The sequence below is a fragment of the Melozone crissalis genome, unplaced genomic scaffold (assembly GCF_028551555.1).
Source record: "Melozone crissalis strain CALT ecotype California unplaced genomic scaffold, PUWL_Pcris_2 ptg000005l_1, whole genome shotgun sequence".
In the NCBI taxonomy this organism is placed as follows: Eukaryota; Metazoa; Chordata; class Aves; order Passeriformes; family Passerellidae; genus Melozone; species Melozone crissalis.
The window spans coordinates 19064588-19085580 of NW_026535783.1; the positions used below are offsets into that span (position 1 = coordinate 19064588).

Below are 20993 nucleotides of genomic sequence, written 5' to 3' on the forward strand. Positions count from 1 at the left end.
GCATTAATACAAAATTACTAGCATTTGATCTCAAGGTATCTATATAAAAGCAAGCCTAGAAGACTTGCTAAGAAGAGCCAAAGCAAGCAAATGTATGTTAAAGACCTCACGCAGAGAGCTTGAGAGAATTGTCACACGACAACATGGCCAAAAAGTACTTTGAATTACAGATTTACAAAAATTAAGGAGTCTGCATAGGTCATGAACAACAGACATCCTGCATTCTGAACTGATGGTAGTTAAAAGGAGAACATCTACAGATATGATATACTGCAATAATCAATCTTCTATTTCTGTAAAATTCTGACTTAACGTATCCACAGTTTTCCTTTAACAATAATAAAGTAAGTTAGATTCACTTTATAAAAAATATTTTGATTCCAGCATAAGCCACTAAAGTTTGAAAGGAAACCAAACTAAACTGTCATACCTAAAATCTATACAAACTTAAGAGATTCATATAGATCCTAAAATCCAGATTCATAGCTTTAAGAAAAACCCTCTACATTAGAAGAACAGATAGTTAAATAAATTTCCATCCTACTAACATCAGCCTGACCCAAAAATGCCAAGAATAATTTTGTCACATTTGCAAGGAAGAAGTTTCTTCAGGCATTTTGCATTCGCAGACTAATATCTGCCCTCTCTAATTCTCTTTAACTATCTCACTTACTGTTGCATTCTCTAATAATTCAATTCCATACCCAAAAGCAAAAATTTACATAAACTCATATTGATTAGATTTTCTTCCTTTGTTCCTTTTCTCCAAATGTGGACATTTTTTCCATATGTCAACTATTTTATTGTTCAGTGGTTTTTAAAGATAAGATTAGCATTCCAAAATGCTCAACTTGTAGTGTCCAAAGCAACTGCTGCTTCCAAAACTTTCCACTAGTTTCCACAGCCACTCACCCCGCATCTTCACTGAGCTGCACTCCACCACAAAGAATAGTGGTGGGATTGAGAGCACTTTCAGGAAGTTCCCTGACAACAGCAGGATGTGTGGAGCAGGCCACAGGCTGGAGGGAAGGGATGCCAGCCAGAGGGACCTTGGCAGGCAGAGAGGTGCAACCATGTGAATTCCTACTTCAAAAAGTCCAAGGGCAAGGTCCTGCACCTGGGTCAGTCAGAATCAGTACAGACTAGGGAAACTGACAGATTGAGAGCATCCCTGTGGACATGGATTTGGGGATACTGGTGGACAAAAAATCTGTACGTGACCTGGCAGTATCCCAGAAAGCCAACCAGGTCCTGGACTGCTCCAAAAGAAAGGTGGCCAGTAGGGTGAAGGGGATGATTTCCCTACCCTAGTGAGACATCAACAGGAGTATCACATCCAGTTTCTGCCCAGCATCAGGCAGAAATGGACATGCTGGGTTGAAAGAAGGGACACAAAAATGGTCAGAGAGCTGGAGTACTTCTCCTATGAAGACACACTGAGAGCACTGGAACTGTATGCTTTGACAAACCAAAGCGGAATTTGTGTGTCAGTACTGATGGAAGAATGCCTAAGAAGAAATTCTACCCTTTTAAGAACGACCTGAAAATTCATTGATCAGTCTGGTCAATAAGCAAATTCCTAGCCATCCACTGCTTAGTACTACAGCATTTTAGAAATACAGCCAGTTTCCTTACAGCAAACCAACTGCAATACAATTGTACAGCAATATGATACCAACTTGCAGACTCTCAATGACCTCACAGGTCTACTTAAGAAATGAAAAATCTCTAAAGCTTAGTAAGCCTTACAGTGTGATACATTCATGTGTGCTCATTTACAATTCAAGGACAATTTCTCATTTAAACTTATACAGAATTGCTATCATGCAATCCAGATAACCTTGCAAATTTAGAGAAATAATGCTCAGTGAACTCAAAAAAACCCCTTTAGTTAACAGCACCCAACGGAGAAACTCAGGTAGACTATGTCTATGAGGTGTCAGAGACACAAAGAAAAACATTTCCTAATTTTCATTTGTGTTCCTTCACCAGCACTGCAAGAGTTTATCACTCAAATGCTAAAAAGCAGGAACAGGGTGTGGCTAGGGTTTCATCAGCACAGTGTTCAAAACAAAACCGGTTTCCATCAGAGGTCTTGTCTCAAGATGGACACCAGAACATAACCGAAGCTCTCAGATCCAGCTCATAAGGCTTGTAGAAAGCTGACATTATCTACTCACAAAGACAAGCTTAAAGAAACAACAGAGGTAGAAAACCCCTCTTATATGAACAAATAGTTATTCAAAGTTCCCACTAAACTGGTCAACAGTTTAATCCCTGAGACATCCCAATGGAGTGATACAGAACTGTGACATCCCAGTGAACAGTTACTGGTTATTTCTTTTTCACTCTGACAGGAAAATTAAAAAAAAGCTCTCTTAAAAGGAATTAAAACCCAGTGTTGTCTAAAATCCAACGTTCTGATGCAGACCTAGCTATAAAAAAAACAAAAGCTAGGAATTCAAGAAAGCAAACCCCATCCAACAGAGGCTTTATGAATTGCTTGAAACAGATGTCATTTTTCTGGATGATCTGAAAGTGATTTTTGTGGAAGCATTCATCTCCTGCCAGCCACTAACATGTCAAAGAATGTCAATGACATGCCCAGTAGTGCAAAGCCATAGTGAATAAATTACTTTTGCTTCCAACTTAGTAATCTCTTAGTCAAATTCTTGCCCTGAATGTAGCCCTGAATCCACAGCCTCCTGCGCAGTCCTACCTATCTTCTACAACCATCTATCATATCTGTGGTTACTATTGATAATTACTATGCTGCTTACAATAAAGACAAAAAGCAATCAGTCATTTTACTATTCATTGTAGTATATTTCCCCTAACTTGCAAGTATACACATTCCTAAGAAGGTGCTTAATATGACATTGCTGGAACATTTTTAGAAACACTGCTCTACGTACCTTCCCCTGTTGCATTGAACAGTCCACACATCCCACCAGAATGTTTCCATGTTTTGCTCCAGGGATTATCTGTAATCGTTCGAAGTCAGTCCCCAGTACCACAATATCACATCCTGATGCATATGCCTACAGTATAGATAAAAAAAAAAAAAAAAAAAAAATTTAAAACACTCAAAGAAAACAAAAATAACCCCACTCCAAAATAATGCAAAGCTTTATCTACTTGCAGCATATTAGTGAAATATGAAACACTATAGTCCATGTATACTATCCAAGTAAAACACTACATAGTCAGAAGAGGTCTTTGCAGAGAAAAAGCAGATGTCTTCAATTTAAAACCAAGCAATAGAAGCAGCAAATTTCTCTTTCTCCATGCTTACAAGTTGATCATAAGACTTGCATAACAAGCAAACAGTGGTTTGTGATTAAAAAAAACCAAAAAAATTTGGACATACAAAAACACCTAAAAGAAATGTAAAAGCATAAAAACCATAGTTCTTGCAAATAAGAAAAAAGTAATATACTTAGATTGGAGAGAGACAGACTTGAGAAGTTTTTCGTTTATTTTCAAATTTCTGAAAAGGGGGAGTAGAATTGAGGAGCTAAAATTTTACTAAAACATTTAGTAAGGACTTTGTACAGGCAAAAATCAAAAGACTAACAACATGAAGCTTAATTATACAGAAGCAAAACTGCCCTCAGACTTGTTGAGTCTCCTGTTATTTGCATGAATTCTATTCTCTCAAGTTTATATTGTCACTGAGTATGTTGCTATATCTAACACATTCACAGAGACAGTTCACTGAGTCTTGCAATGCTTGAGTCAGAATTTCTTCCTACCTTCTTGGAAGTTTTATTAGATATTGAGTACAGATAAAAACAGAGGAAAAGATTAAACACTGGAGAAACTTGTGGAAACAACAGTGAGGAGAATCATCTAATTAGCATAAGAAAGGAGCATTCAAGGATGAAATTCTCACAAAAAGGAATGCACACTCATTAAAAAGTTAGTCAGAAAGACAGCAACAAAATTAAGAGCAAAAACAAGTATTCTGTTAGCAAGAGACTGATAAATGGATCAAAATTACACCATTTTAATTGACTAAAAGCTTCAAGAGTAGAATAGCATCACAGAAACTGAAGATGGAAGATTTCCATACACTGACAGAAATATCATGCCTTACAATCAACTTCTCTACTAATTTCCAATATATTAAATAAAAACTGTGGACTTGAAAACAAAAGCAGAATAACTGAAAGCTAGATATATAAATTTGAAATCTGATGATCATGTTTTCAAGTGTTTTACATGAAAGAGTACTTTTACCAAGACTGGCCTAGACTATCATACCATCACACATCTTAAAATAAATAAATAAAATGAAAAATATTGAGATCTTAGTCCAAAGACATTTTCCCCACAAAGGATTAAGTGATGCTTCAAAGAAGAGTCTTAGCCAGAAGACTGTGTTCACCACTCCCAGCCAATACTCATTTATCACACTGCAACCAGCAGAACACCAGGCACCACCTTATAATTGAAAATGCTGTCTATAATTCTGCAGACTATATATAACCATATACTTATTTATGAACACTTATTACTGGCAGGCTTTTGAGCTCCTTCCTGTCCAGTTCCCCCTTCAGCTTCAAGACATTCAAGCAGTATAATTCCTCTTGTCAAAAGAGCAGCATTTATTACTAATTAGCATACTGAACTACAGGTTCCAAAGCAATCTAAGTGAAAGCTCATTCAAAACAGGAGATTGAGTAGTAATTCCTCTTCAAATGTTAAAGTAATTATTTTGATATTGTGATGGCATTAACTTCAGACCTGTTCACAAAGGAATGTTTTTTTCTTCAGTTCAAAATAATCTCACCTGGTGACTCACTTGTTAAGTCCACAGTTCACTAGAAAAAGCTTCTTTAGAAATACCATACATACATTTCTCAGAATTTAGAGTTCTGTATAGGGGCAATTTTAAGGAAAACAAAAACAAACTAAAAGAAGTGCTCCCATGTAAAGACATAACATAGAAACCTAGACGCAGCTTTATTATAAATGTATTTTAAGACTGAAGTGTCAAAGGCTGTATGAAGCCCACCCGATGTGTGCATATGCCCTCCCCTAGGCCTCATCAGCACTTCAAAGACTTACTATACTTCTCCCATCTTGTTCTTTCCATTTCTAGCTTCACAGATAAGCCTGAAACCACCTTGTGCCACCACCACAATCACAGAACACAAAGAATGCCTTGGATTGGAAGGGACCCTAAAGATCATTTGGTTCCAACTCCATTGCAATGGGCAGGAACATCTTTCACTAGACCAGGCTGCTCAGCACCCCATCCAACCCAGCCTTGAACACTTCCAGGGATGAAGCTTCTCCAGACAACTATTCTAGTGCCTCATCAACCTCACAGTAAAGAATTTCTTTCCAATATCTAATCTAAACCTACTCTCAGTCTGAAGCCACTCCCCATTGTCCTGTCACTACATGTTCCTGAAACAGTTTTTCTCAATCTTTTTGTAGGCTCCCTTCAGGAACAGGAAGACCAAGATAAGGTAATCCTTACTCCTCTTTTTCAGATTGAATTTCTCTCAGCCCTTCCTCATGGAGACGTGATCCATCTTTCTAATTATATTCATGGCCCTCCTTCAGACTTTCTCTGTGCCCTTCCTGTGCTGGGCACCCCAGAGCTGGATGCTGGGTTCCAGGTGGGCTCTCACCAGAGCAGAGCAGAGCAGAGCAGAGCAGAGGGGCAGAATCCCCTCCCTCACCCTGCTGTGGCTGCAGCCCAGGGCACGTTTGGCTCTCTGGGCTGTGAGTGCCCACGGCTGGGTCATGTCCAGCCCCTCACCCACCAGCACCCCCAAGCCCTTCTCACAGGGCTGCTCTCGGTCCCTTCATTCCCAGCCTGGAGTGATAACAGAGGTTGTCCCAACCCAGGTGCAGCACCCTGCACTTGGCCTTGTTAAACCTCATATAAAATGCCATACTTCTATCATAATGAGCAATACACACCATTAGTAGAAATCATGCAATTCCTAAAATAACTATTTTAATGAGGTCACAACTTCATCAGTTTTAAGACCTCAGCATAGTTGGCATTTTGCACTGGAAGAACTCTGTTAGTAACTATCAAACATGATACACTGGAGACTTGAGGAATCGCATATTCATCAACGCATCAGGAAATAAGATTTAAAAAAATTATAGAGTATCTTGAGCTGGAAGGGACCCACTAGACCATCAGGATCCACCTCCTGGCCCTACAAGAGAATCAAACCACATGCCCAAGTGCAATGTCAAAACACTTCCTTAACTCTCTCAGGCTCGAGATGCAACCACTTCCCTGGGGAGCCTGTTCCAGTGCCCATCCACGGTCTGAGAGATCAACCTTTCAATAATACCCAGCCTATATTTGCCCTGACACAACTTCAGATCATTTCCAAGAGTCCTGTCACTGGTCACCAGAGAGAAGCTATCAGTCCTGCCTGTACACTTTCCCTCATGAGGAAGATGTAGGTTGTCACAAGGTCTCTCCTCAGTCTCCTCTTAGCCAGGCTGTCACTGCTGATACGGCTTTCCTCCCAGACCCATCACTGTCCCATCTGGATGCTCTCTCACAGCTTTACATCATTCCAACATTGTGCTGCTCGAAAGTCAGAACCCAGGCTAGCTCCTGTTAACCCGGAGCTATGAAAAACAAGAGTAGCTTAAAGAGGTATTAAAGCATCCTAGACTTGTTGTTTCCTGAAGGAAAACACAAAATGTTTTTCAAAAAAAAAAACAAACAACGTTCTGGCATTTCTCCGCACTACTTGAAAAGACTGACACTTGGGGGAAAAAAAAGGAATCACTTCAGACATCAGACATCAGTCTGTTCAGACAGATTGGATCATACCTGGTCACACTGGCTTCCTAATGCCAATAAGCTGCAGCACCACAGACTAGCTCCTAAGCCTGTAGAACTGATCTGTTCCAAAGAGATAGAAAGGGGAGAAAAGGGCCTTTTCAAAGAGTTTCCAAACAGAACTACAGCCAAGCAGAAGGAAGATGACTCTGAGGTTATTTTGATGTTTAGTTAATGTCTGCCTGCAGGAGAACCACAGTTTCAGAGACAAAAGGCGAGGGATGCGGAGGGTAGGGAAGTTCTATATCGCAATGGAAAAAGTGTCTGAAGAAGAAGGTGACTAAGTTCTGGCAACTGGCTCCCTTTTCTACTGTTGTCACCATTCCTCACACTGACCAGACACCTCAGGGACACCCTCCTAAGGAGTCCTTCCTTTGGTTCTTTGTTGTGCCCCCTGCAACTCATCCATTAGACGGATTCTGTGCAGAGATGTCAGATCCTCTTAAATACTCACTGGAGCCCAGACATCAGCTGAAAATGAAGTTCCTAAGCAGCAGTACCTTACCAAGATGTTTCTCTAAACAAAGTGCATAAAATTTACTGCTGGGCTAATTTTTCATTTAAGATTTTTTTTATTCACAGCAAAGGTATTTTAGTGTAGTATAACAGAAGTCTGTACTTGGGAATAAGACATATTTTCCATACTGTAAGACGGTCTCAGTTATCACCAGAATGAATTCTGCCTACCAGTCACTTTATCTAACTTTTATTGTGAGACTTGTCCATGATAGTTAACATGTCACTCATCTTCATTTTAACAGGAGCTAATATGAGTGCATCTTTGTAAGCAACGGTAACCAAGAAAAAAGGTAACTCCAGTCTTCTCTTAAGCAAGTGCAAGTGATTCCAGTATAAGAATTTATTGTATGGATATATACACACACATAGATATTTTCATATATATATATATTAATTTACCTATATTCCCTTGTGGGAATGGGAGGGGAAGGGAGCGAGACAAAGCAGAAAATGTTGTCATACAGTTAAATGGAGAAAGCATTCCTAAATGTGTATTAATTTTTTAAAATAATAATATTAAAACCCTAAGACAAGTTTTTGAAGCAAGCAGAGCCTTCATGTCTGATGTTGGCAGGCCATAAAAGCCTTTCACCTTAAGAATGCCCTAGAACATTTACAAGAAAGTTGTCTTTGCACAATAAGACAAGCAGTTAACGTGATATTATCACATACTTGAAATGTTTATTAAACAGTGCTTTGTTCTTCTGTTACAGAAATAAACAAGATAGAACTAGTTCAAGCTGCAGGACCATGGATCTCACTTGCTGCTGACATAGCAAACAAGCCTGAAATTAGGAAGTGAAAGATGTTCTAGACCTGTGAAAATAAATGTGATTTTGTATTGCAGAAGTGGGTTTTCACAAAAATTCTGCCCATTCTTTTAATCCAATGTTGGGTCCTAGTTCTAAATTAATATTTCTTTGAAGAAGAATAGCAGAAATTTTGACTGGAACAGTGCTTTAAAAGCAAGGGAAATAGTATAGACAATTATACAAACTATTCTGATTTCTTTCTAAAATGGAAGTCTGACATATACAACTCACAATCTGAGACTGCTATTGGGAAATTACTCTCAACAGAAGGAAAGCCAACAATTGGGGGCCTCAACCTCTCACACAGCACAGCACCTTCCACACATTTATTTATCTTACAATCAACCTTCTTGACATATTTCTTCTATGTACTGACACACAAAGTTTTTGCTATAGTTTCTGCTACAGCTATGTAAGGGCTGACACATTCCCTTGGACAACTTGCACAAACTTTATTTCACCGACCTCTCTTACATGAAGGGCAGCTATTATCCATGGGTAAATGCAGCAGACCATGCGTGCACACATGCGTATTTATAAAGATACATATATAAACACATTCAAGCATATATGGGATGAACATACACTAGAAAGACAATGCAAAACTCAGTAAAAGTCAAGATAACAACTAAAGACAAATCTATGAAGCAGATGATACTGCAATAATTGCTATCTTTTTCTGTCCTATGCACAGAATGATCAAAATCAAAAGACTCACCAAGAGCCACATGGTATCTTGCAGAATTATTTTATTCTAGTTTAGTATGGCCTCTCTCTAGCCCCACTTCTGATCAAAACTTACACTAATCTACATATTCCACTTAAACATTTATTTAAAATAATTAAATTATTTTATTAGGATGCTAAATTAAATTTTAAGCAATTATATTTCATCATGTTTCATAAAAAAGATTCAACTTTATTTATCAGAAGTACTTGACCTATTATACTACAACCATATTAGAGTATATACAAGTACCCAATTCACTGGCCATGCCCTTTGAATCATGTTTCACTGCACTTCAAATCATGAAACTGCACTTTTCATTGACGTGCAAAGAAATTTTGTCTCTTTTTTAATTAATTCAGTTAAGACATAATTAATTTCTTAAGTCCAGAGTAGCTTAACTCAAGTATTATTAAAAAAAAAAAAAAGGCATTCTTAAAAAGGTTCCCTACTAAATCCCTTCCCTTTACTAAATATACCAATCAAGAAGCAGGTGAGGTGTAAACAGTGTAATTTCTTGACTGATTATTATGATATCTAAATTTTCTGGGCTACAGATATCCAGGGGGTTCTTAGTGTAAACATTAAGTATTTTCTAGACAGGTAAGAAAGAATATTACTGAGCCATAGAAATTAATTTTATTTATCAGAAAACTTTGCAGAATGGGAAACCTTCTTCTGCTGCAACCCAGTACCTTTAGAAAACTCAGTGTGGTCTTGATTCAGCTATGGAACCTCACTCCTCACCCAATTTTCCAGGTGCCTTTTAATTTCAGATATTTAGTTCCCAGTTCTATCAATTTTACATAGCAAGTCTCAAGTCCAGAATTAGTTTAATCACACACACAGATGAAATCTGTCAAGGAAATATTTTGGTTCCATTGAAATAATCCACGCAATTAATCTTTCTTTCACATATTTTTACCCTACGAACAATCACTCTTTTGTGATTTTCATTATCAGTTTTGGGACTTGCACTTGTAAAATTGCTATTGCTCACAGAGACTTCCCCCCCCTCCAAAACCTTTTGCTACTTTGGTTAGGGGAAATAATAATGACAAAATAAAAATTAGAGAATCAGAACTGAATATGCAAAAACATTGTATCAGTGCTGGTTACCCATTTAATAACTTAAATACAACTTCAGTAATAACTAGTTCAGAGGAATCATGTGATAAACTCCAGGAGCTTACTTTTACACAGATATGTCAGACCTGACATGAATAAAAGAAAGCAAAGGATGTCTTCCACTGTGGACAAGTACATGGAAAATGAAATAATTCAGTATCTGGAGAAGAACACAAAGAATAAGCAAGTAACTCCTGACAGCTGAGGGCCAGCTTCTCATTGATTAAGTGTCCTTACGCTACTATCACCTGCCCTCAGCAGAGAAACAACAGGCATGCTTCTTATTGTATCTTGACACTTATGAGCCTTTTTCAACACATAAATAAAAGATGGGCTAAAAACTTTATCAGTGTTCTCTCCAAGGAAGCTCATGCTCCTTCACATCCTAAAAAAAAAAGTCAGAACAACAAACCTGCCTCACATTAGATATCTGAAATACTTCCTTAAAAGATAACAGCACATACTCAAAAAGGTGTATATGATTCAGTGGATACAGAAAGTTTTACACTAATTTTGCTTCAAAATTTTCAGCTTTTAAGAGAAGAATCTTGATATTTTTAGTGTAGAACTGTAATATTTTAAAATACTTCACTTTGAATATTCAGTGCTGTCTATGAGAAAATATCCTGAAGCATACTGTATCTAAAAAAATAAAAAAATGTTAGAGACCAAGTTCTCCTGTTGGACAAGGACAACTTGTCCCTCCTGTACAGTACATAACCTTGAAATATCAACTCCTATCTTCTCAGCCACAATAACTGGAAGCACAGAAGTTTTACATGTTTGGGGTTTTTTTTTTTTCCATTTCTAAAATAAAATTCAATAGTATTTATACTAATTAATGCTTATATCATCATTTCAGACAGGGAAAAACTATGGGGCATATTTTTGCATGGGATTTTCTAACGCTTGAGTCTGTCATCCTTTTCCAAAAAAGCAGAAATTAGCTTCAGTGCCTTTTACTTCTTAATCCTTCTGAGCAATCTCGTCAACTTAACACAGCATTAGCACAGAATCAGTACCAACAACAAAAACATCCCTGAAGCAGTCAAGGATATTTCTGTTAGCCGTTTTAAATATGAGGAAAACAAATCCATTAATACCCCTTCAGGGAAAAGGATAATGAAAGGAAGATGAATGCAGCTATAGGAAATATTGTTATTACATTTATGTCTAGGAAACATTGTTACAATATACTTCTATGAAAACAGCTCCTCCAAAAGAGAGACTACAGTTATGAATATCAAAAATGACACTTCTCAATCATTCCATTCTCCTGAAGAAAAGATTCCTACTCTTCTTATCCACTGGAGACCTCCAAAACTTTACATAAGTTTGGCTGTAACAGGTAGAAAGTGAGTCTAGTGACATGAATGACTCAAATTGTGTCCCTCAAACAAGAATGACCTCAAAATGGCAAGCTTATGACAAGATACTTTGAAAGCTTACCAGCATTCCTCCGTAAAGTAGACCTCCCTCTCTCTTACTAAATGGCTTCCCACCGCAGGTGGGTCTTTGACATTTCTGAATACGTAAAATTAGAGAGTTTTGCACAATTTAGTACCTGAAGTCTCAACTGCTGCGGTTTAAGATATCTTCCAACATGAACTTATTAATGGGAAGCAAGGACATGGCCGGACAGCGCTGCAGACAGATTCGGCAGAGCCAGCCCAACCCTGGGGAAGCGCCTCTGCTCCACCGCCCCAGGCGGAGCTGCAAGCAGCTGGGCGAATTTAACTGCGTACACCAGACGGGACGGCAAACAACAAGATTTCATTCCTGCATTTCCGCCTATCATTCCCTTATCAAACCGGAGAGCACACCAGGCTGAAGCTGGGGGCAGCCATAAAAGGTAAGGTTAAAAATACCCCAGCGTGGTGCCCTGAGAAACGTCGCTGCATCTGATTTCATTCCTCTTCAGCCCTACGCGGAGGGAGGGTGGGAATAAGAACACAACAGAAGTGTGTTTACAAAACAAAAGCAAAAGGAAGGAAAAGGCACTTTAATAAAGACTTTGGCCTTTGCAACGTACTGAAGTGCTTTCTCTCCACTCTGAAAGACAGGGACTTCAAACAGCCTTTGAAAACCTCAGCAACACTAGGGCTGGGTATTCCAAGTCTTCCTCAGCTATGCGCAGAAGAGGATTTCAGCCACCTTCCTGACTGCAAGGCAGCGCTGAACTCCCTTCCAGAGCGAGCCGCACGTCCCGGCAGCCGTTTATGTAATCTTTTATCGCCAACACCACATCTCTGCGGCCCCGGACCGCCGCTGCCGGCATGTGCCCGCCGCCCCGCCGGCTCCGCGCCCGCCCGGGGCCGCCGCCGGCAGCGGGGCCGCCGCTCCGCACAAGTTTTGCGCGTTCCCGCCCCCGCCGGGCCCGGGACCCGCGGGCCCCTTGGGCGGCGCCGCCGCCGCCGGACGGCGCCACCGGGGCGAGCCCCGCGCCCGGGGCCGCCCGCGGCCGCCGCGCCTGACGCAGCCGCTTTCGGCGCCGGGCCCTGCGGAGGCGCCGCGGCGAGGGACGCTCACCGTGAAGGGCTGGTCGTGCAGGCTGCCCACGGAGAAGCAGCTGTCCCCGGGGTTCACGGCGCCCGTCAGCACCTGGTGCAGGTTCATGGTGGAGGGCGCGGCCGCTCGGCCACCGCCGCTTGTCCCCCCGCGCCCGGCGGCGGCGGAGGCGGCGCTTCCCGGGGGCGGAGCGGGCGCCGCGCATGCTCGGCCGCGGCGCCGTCCCTGGGGCGGGTTGAGAGTTCCGTCCGCCCCGTGTGGAACACGACTTTCCTCATAAAATAACCCGACTTTCCTGTCAGAACAGCGGTGGAAAACGCTGCCGCTCCGCCGGAGGCAGGTGGTGGTGACGGAGCGGACTCGAAACCTGCCGAGCCGCTGCGCCTCCCGCCTGCCCGGGCCGGCAGCGCCGACCCCAAGCGCATCCGCTGCCAGCCCCTTCCACAAGGGCAGGGGCTCGGCCGCAGCCCTCCCTCCCTCCCTCCCTCCCTCCCTCCGGGCAATGACAAGAGGAAGCACGTGGTAACAGGAGCCTTGGGTCCCCGAGGTTAGGGAAACAAATCGCTTTTGCTTGGAGCTCAGCGTGGCTGTGAGCAGCAGGGCTTTTCACCGTCGGGATGAGATGAGGGCAAATGGGAGCCGGCTGCGATGGGCGCGGCAGCTCCCATCGGGTGAGGGCGGGCCGGCCGGGCCCCAGAGAGCGGCAGAGCTCAGGCTCCACTGCAGCAGCTCTGCATCACCAACGGTACGGCAAGCTGAGGTGTCTCCCTGCTGTGAGACAGCGTGGCCATTCTCTCTGCTACGCTTTATAGCATTTCTTTATAGTATTCCACTGTAACTAGCTTTTAGTCTTCCATGAATTTCTCATAGGAAACTTCATCATTACAAGTGTTTTCTCTTGTGAATTACAGGTCCCACATCAATTTGCATTCTTATATTATCCCTGTATCAAATATTAGATCCTCTTTCTGCCCAGCAGCTCTTCCAAGAAAAAATGCAAAATTAAAATAATTTGACGGTGTCAGGCATAACTTTGTGTACTACATCCCAGGATACTTAAAAGGTGATACTGTGTATCTGTAGATGATAATGCCTACGTTTCCGGTCTTTGCATAAGAAATGTCAATCTCATATACTTTCAGGCATTATGTCTTACACATCATTTTAGTAAATATAAGCCTTGCATCCTTTGAAAAGCAGATTGACAAGTATGCCACCATAACACAATTTGATGATGATCATTCATGCATATTAAAGAAAGATTTCTTTTTAAAGTCTTCTGATATGAGAAAAAAATCATCAGGTTTGGCACTCTGTGTATGTAGATGTTCCTCCGAAGAAAGTTACAAACTCCTACAACCCTAATCACTTTTGTTTGACAAAGCATCAAAAAGCTTATCAAAGTATCCTGTCAATGACTAGTGATCTTACTATTTACTCTTGCAAGAATTGCTGGTCGCTGATAAATGATCTTAATTCTCCTGCCTGCTGCAAAATCTCAAAAGTCAACCTTAGTGATTTTTTTTTTTAGGTAAGAAAAAATTCTGTTCATTGAGTTCTAGGTAAGAAAGTGAATTATCACTGAAAACAGAAAGAGACCCTCATTTGCAATTTTCAGCACAACCAGCTACTTCTGGGCTCACACAGTGAACTGCTCTGCTTTGCTTGCAGCCAGCTGGGACTTCAGCCACAAGGACTAATGTGGGCAGAAGAGGTGAGAGGTACTGCAGGTCTATATTGGTTCTTCAAGCCTTATTCAATCCATAGGTGTAAAGCTCATAGGATTTGCAGTATAACAAAAGAAAGAGCAGGCTAACAGCAGACAGCAATCCCAGACCCCTGTCTGAGGAGGGTGAAGAAATCAAGGAAGGGAAACTCAGGACGCCAACAAAAATGATGAAAGGAAGAGTTTTACTTTGCAGTTGATAACTGCTTTTTAATCTATATCTACAACACAGTGTGGCATTTATAACTGCAACACCCTAACATGCTGATATGCTAAGAAAACACAGAACTTCTCATTTCCTTTCTAAGTGAATTTGACCTTTGTCTCTATTCAGATTAGTAGTGTTTGGCCTACTTCACAGAAGAAAGGACATTAACCTGTGTTAACTTGTGGATAGAGTGCAAGCCTCTGTAGCGACCTGTCAGGTGTATAAATCCACGTCAGGGCTCCCATCCCCACAGGAATAGGGCCTACTACCTTCCTCCCCCACATTTGCTGTGTCAGCAACACGCAGGAGCTTTCATACCTCACCTTGCTGCTGATCCCTGACACTGCTGCTGTGCTTCTTCCACTTCTTAGCCTGGGGAATGGCAAGGACAGCCACCAGCCACGTGTCCTGCAGTCTGATTGATGCCCCTCCTCACTTTTGCAACATCTGTGAATTCAGCTGCAGACAAATTATCTACTGTCTATTTTATTATGACGTCAAAGTGAATGCATTGTAGGACATTTAAAAAGAAAAGCTTTAAATGGTTTAATACAATTAATTACAATACAATTAAAAGTGTAGTTATACGTTGTCTTGTTGACAAAAACATGTAAGTTGGTTTAGCTCAGAATTTCAAAACTCAACAGTTTCTAAGGGTAAAAAAAAAAAGCTCAGAAAACAAACAGAACAGTTTTTTTCACCTAATTTTTGTTCATTTTGCATATTTTCTCACCTTCTCAATAAACACTTTTTCTTCTTTTAAGATCTTTGGTTTTCCTTTCTCTCAGAAAAATTAAAAAAACCAGAATAGGCATTGAGTTAACCTACAGTATTATAAAGTAACATTATAAACTCCTTTTTGTTTTTGTCCCCCTAACCTCAGTAAATCTTCTTTATTTGAGTCTTTCAGGTACTGCAGTTCTTTTCACAAGCTGATGACTCCTGTCATTCACAATTGCTAATGAGTATGCTCACTCAGGCCTTTACATTGTTTCTCTAAAGGGAACTGTATGAAATGGTATCTGTATCAGAATATCAGGAAGGTCAGAAAGGAAAAACCCTAATTTCCCAATATTTTAACATACACTGGCTTTGGCTGTTCTGAAAACCTGACAGAACTGCAGCATTTGTGCTTGGTAGTGAACAATTTACTGCTTTTTGATTATTGAGAAAAGTATTACTGTTTCAGTAGCAATGAGGCCCTTAAATGCTCCATAAAGCAATACCAAGTATATGCATACACACTTCTCATTAGTAAATCCTGCATATATTTTCCTGGCAGTATCCAAGGAAAGTCTAAATGAGAATTTTAAATCATACTCCCACGAGTCTCTTCTAAATTCAAAATTGCACATCTGCACATCAAATCCGCATTAACAATATTCTTCAGTGTAATGCAGCACAAAATTGGTATATATATGTAAATTATTCCACTTGCAGAATTACAATGACACACTTTGTGTTCTTTCTGCACAAGAAACATCCATGAGTCACTCATTAACAGTGGTGAGGTCACTTATGTCAATGATATACAGGCAGCTTGAAAGAAGCTGGCATTTTAAGTGGCATGTTTAGAGTTTGTCTATGGTAATAGAAAATATATTCTTCCTGTATTTCTTAATAATTAGCTACAGGAAGGTAGCACATTTTAAATTTATATTCTACCTTTCATGTGAAAAAAACTAATGCACTGCAGCCAGGAATAGCTGTGCACCGCATACGCTGTTTGACCTTGTCTTTGCTACCCTTGATCTTTCTGCAGGGTTTCTTTGGTTTGTGAATACACAAGGTAAAAGTGGACCTTAGTGAGGTTAAGCCTGAAGAGCCCTTGCTGATCTCCTCAAGATCTGGTGTTCTCCCTTTGTGATCACACTGGCAATCACTTGAAGGACTACTTGATTCTCCCGTTGAGCTTTTGTGACTCCTAAAAGTGTAAAACAGTAAAACACACACCATAGAATCTTGGGAAAATGTGAAATGCATAAATGCATACATATTGGCATTTAGTAATGAGATTCTAAACAGAAGACCACTTTATGAAACCTTTCTTTCCAAAAAAGCTGCCTTTATTCATGTGTTCAGTACCCCAAGTTTCATTATTTGTAGCCTGAAGGTTAGAGTGATATTTGGTTTTCTTTTTTTTTTTTTTCTTGGTACAGTTTTCATTTGGTGAAAGATGTTTTGTAACAGCTAATGTTGCTGTCACATCTCCTGTACAGTGCAGTACATTGCTTTTCACTTCAGTGATCTGATATGACCTTTTACTTGGTGAGGGAGATATATACTGACTGGTATCCTTTTTTACAAGATATTGGTAAAGATGCTTTCATTTATTAAATTCATGTTTTATTTGGCTTTTGGTGATTCTTTGGTTCCAGCAGAGAGTATCATAACTAGTTGATTCTAAGGTAAAAATCAACAATTATTAGATCCCTCAGGCTTGCAAATTAGCAGTTAACAATTAACAGACTTTTAAAATTTCCATTCATTTTCCACTCATATACAGAGTTTTACATTCATTTCACATAACTGAGATTAAAGCTACTTTTGAAGAAAGTTATGAAAGGACTGGTGGATAGTACATTAACTGTCCACTCTTTCCCATATATTTATAAAATATTCTGTGATCCCTGACAGCTGAGGATGCAAAGCTGGACTTTATCTCTTGCATGGGAGTAGTGGGGGGCCCCGTCAGGTGCGCCCTCACTTTTCAGCAGGCTGCTCTAAGGATGCAGATCTGCACCACAGCCGAGCTGGGAGAGCCAGCAGGGCTGCTCTGGCATGGAGCTGCTGTGCAAAACATCCACTGGTGGATCACACAGTGCATGCTTGAGAGTGATCTTGTTTGGCATGTACAAATCCTGTCCTACTACAAATGCTAAACAGTGATGATTTCCAGACGCATCAGTCAGTTTTCACCTGTCATCCATCTTACATGAACAGGATACTTTTTGTGCCACAGTGCCATAGTCAATATCCTGGAAATGACTGAGCCTGGCTTTCTCCACCCATGCAAAGATGGCTCTGGTTGGGTCAGTTCTTTATGCAGACCTGGAGAGCCCCATCTGGCCTCAGAGAAGTTCTGCTGACAGCTCACCTGCTGGCATTGAACTCTGATTAGGCTGCTGATGTGTAGCCTGCTACTTGAAATTCACATGAACAGCTGTTGAAATAGTCATTATGCAGTATTATCTACCAGAAAGTATTTGTCCTTTTTATGTAAATTCTGAATTATTCAGTAAGTCTATTTCTCTTTTATAAACTGTGATTTTCATGTTGAGCATAATAGCAAATACTGTTTTTTTGTTTACTCTGAAATGTCAAATTATATGTAAATAAATATGTAGACTCCGTATTCACATAATAAATCATCATACTGTCAGTCTATTCCAATAAAGAATATTTTATAAATTTGGAACACTCTGGGGTATTTCAGATGGCACATGGTTTCCATATCAAACTTAAAAGTGTGACACTCTATATATGTGTCCCTAAGAAACTTACCTGAGGTATAATGCAGTCACTTTACTTTTCCTTTCATGTTTATATCAAGAGCTTGGATGTGTATGTTTCCAAATTCACTATCAGCATACCTCCACAAATCTATTGCACATAGACATTCATATTTAGGCCTTTAAAATGGCTTGAGACGCTCAAGGGCTACCCTGGGGGGAAAAATAAAAGTGATGTTATGATATTATTTCATCTTGTTACCTCTTTAAGGTTCTTAATGGCTAGGTTTTGATCTCTTAGGATTGAGCTTTTGATAGAAGACTGGTTTTTCCTTATATCTGTACACAGACTTAAGCAGATGGCCATTTAAGTATTGGGAAAGAAAACCACAAAAGCCCATTGTTCTTTCCAGTTGCAGTGGAACTAGAAATTTTGTTCTCAAATGCATACACCCCTCCTTATCTCATCGCCATTTTGTAAGGTAGCCCTGTATTTTGTTCTCTGCCAGCAGTTGTCATGGTATGCAACTCAAAAATTGTTTCTTTTTCTGATTGCTACATTTCATTGACATAGTTCAGATTCCTTTGTACAAATGCAGGTTTCTGAACTGTCAGGCATACTTGCATTTACAAGATTAATATTACCTTCTTTACACTGTTTTTATTCCACACATAGGGAAGAGAAAGGAAGAGCAACCAAATGAAAGAGTGTTCATCTGTGTGTTAATGCACATTCCTTCCAACATTAAATGGCATATTCATAATGCTGCAGAAACATAAAATTTACCAATGGTGCTGAGACAAATGAAATTTTGCAGCCTGATGGTATATTCTCTGTTGACTGTTACATGCGGAGTATAAAATGGTATTCCAATGACTGATTTTGAGTGGAACAAACCACACACCTAACAAGGCTTGACAAAAGCTATTAAAATTGCTATATTTCTCATCATTTGAGCACCTGTATGTCATCTATTTTTCTTTACAGGGTAATAGAGTGCTTGTGTTTTTATAGGAGAGAATGGTCTTGAAATATCTTCCATTTTATAAACAAAAAATCATAAGATTTTTTAACATAGTTGTGGACGGGAAATAAAATTTACATATGCACATTTTAAAACATATTAAAGGGTGGTGGTTGTTTGTTAGTACCAGACTTCATCTGTTTTGCAACTAAAGAGAAAAATTTTTTTACCAGATTAAAAAAAAGCACACTCAATTTCCTTGTTTAAAGATTGTTAAGAGTGTAGAGTGTCTCTGTGTTTTGTGAACACTGTGACTTTCCTGAAACAGCATGTGGGTTTGTGGTGTACACTGTTTAATCTGCCCAAGAGCGATATTGTTTTCTCGTGACTCTTCTTCCACCACATATTGTACACTCCACCTCAATGGACTGATTTTATTTACTGCTGAGTCAATATTTACCACTTCGCTACTGGCTGCCTGTTTTAATCCCTGTCTGAGCAAATGAATGGTACCAGGAGCTTTTTAAAGCTTTAGGCCTTAATCCTGTCACATTCATCAAGTTTCTAGTGGAAGTTAAGGATGCTCAACACCCCAAAGTACTAGAATGCCTTGGTTATTATTGTTTATTACTTGTATTGTAATAGCCCTGGAGGACTTGGCTAAGCAATGTGGAAATACTGTGAGGCAGGACGTATATAAAACCAGGAAGGTGCTTTTTTTTCCACAGTGTTCTTCTAACCCCATGGAACAAGTAGTAGGATTTTTTTTACCCTGCATGTGTGAAGAGAAGAGATCCACTTGTACCAGAACTATACATCTGAAAAGGAATTAAACATAAGAGGAAAATGTGACAGAAAGGCCACAACAACAGCCATCAAGAAGCTGGTGTCTTCTGAATTGATTTGCTAAATCATTTTGTAAATAGAGACTCCAGAGTGGCCTGTTTCAGTCTTTCTTCTGGAAACCGGGATTCATAAGCAGTTTGTCCTGACAAGTTTTCAGCAGTGATCTAAAACCACAAAATCTGCTTGAACCATACAGGTATTAAAATACCAATAGGGCAAATGAAAAACAGCTGTGCAAAGGTTTCTTCTGTAAATACAGGTAGCTCACATGTAAAAATTTTATGGAGTAGACTGTCAGCTGTGTTGTAAAGACACTGTCCTCAAACACATTTTGGAAGAAGAGAAATACATTTATCTTCTGCAATTCCAGTGTTTCTTCTGTATGTTAACTGCAGAATTTCCATTGCAAAGACTGCTGTGATTCAGTAGTACTGCTAAATAAACAGTGGTGCTCTAATTAATCAAATGTCTACAAGGAATTGTTGCATGTACTTATTATCAAGCATTTTATCTCTATTTTTTTCTGGAGGACTTCACTAAGAAAAGAGGTAGCAAATACAGTCACATGATAAAATAGAGGCATGGTATGTATTCTGGTTTGCATTTGCAGCTTACTCTTCTTTCTAATAAAAATAGAAAGCTCCAGTCTTGCCCCAGTAAGAGGGAAAAATAAAATTTATAGCAACCCTATATAGTCTATAATTCGATCCTGTGTTTAAATATACTACTCCAGAGGAAAATAATTAAACAGATAACTAAATAATCAGCACTTGAAAGCCTAAAACTGGCAGTTAAATCTAGGAAATTGTTTCCTGCTCTTGAGGTCCATGTAAACATTGACCAGTCCTGTTAACCTCATTGCAAGTCTATGTGTGCAAATGTGTACATCCATCTTTGTGGTTTTTTGTGTAAGAGAAAGAGACCATGAATCCACCAATGCATGCTATTTGGCATATTTTCAGCATGCATAGCAATCAGCAATGATTACTCGAAATATGAAGAGATATGAATGTTTAATTATGTCATTGCTAGATGATTCAAACAATAACACGTGGACCTTTGGGTTACAAGACTTTCATCATTCTAAGAATTCTCAGTGCTTTCATATTACCTAAGAAATACTATCTGATATAAAATGGATTTTTTCCCAAGATGCAGCATTACAGTTTTTGCATTAACACCAAGTGACTACTTGACAAATCAATATTTAATTATTTTAATGTGCTATATAATAAGCAACAGAAAATACAAAATAAAATATGAAAACTGT

At 39.6% G+C, this 20993-nt stretch overlaps 1 protein-coding gene across 4 annotated transcripts in view; it reads right to left on the reverse strand.

Moving 5' to 3' along the window:
• Positions 1-12689, reverse strand: part of DMXL1 (Dmx like 1) — a 77093-nt gene extending 64404 nt beyond the window's left edge. For all 4 annotated transcript variants that reach the window (XM_054290073.1, XM_054290072.1, XM_054290071.1 and 1 more), the window contains exons 1-2: positions 12548-12689; positions 2916-3041 (exon numbers count right to left, since the gene is read on the reverse strand). In XM_054290073.1, the coding sequence (XP_054146048.1) occupies positions 2916-3041; positions 12548-12634 (213 nt within the window). In that variant the 5' untranslated portion in view covers positions 12635-12689. The remainder of the gene's footprint in view (positions 1-2915; positions 3042-12547) is intronic.
• Positions 12690-20993: the final 8304 nt, after the last annotated feature.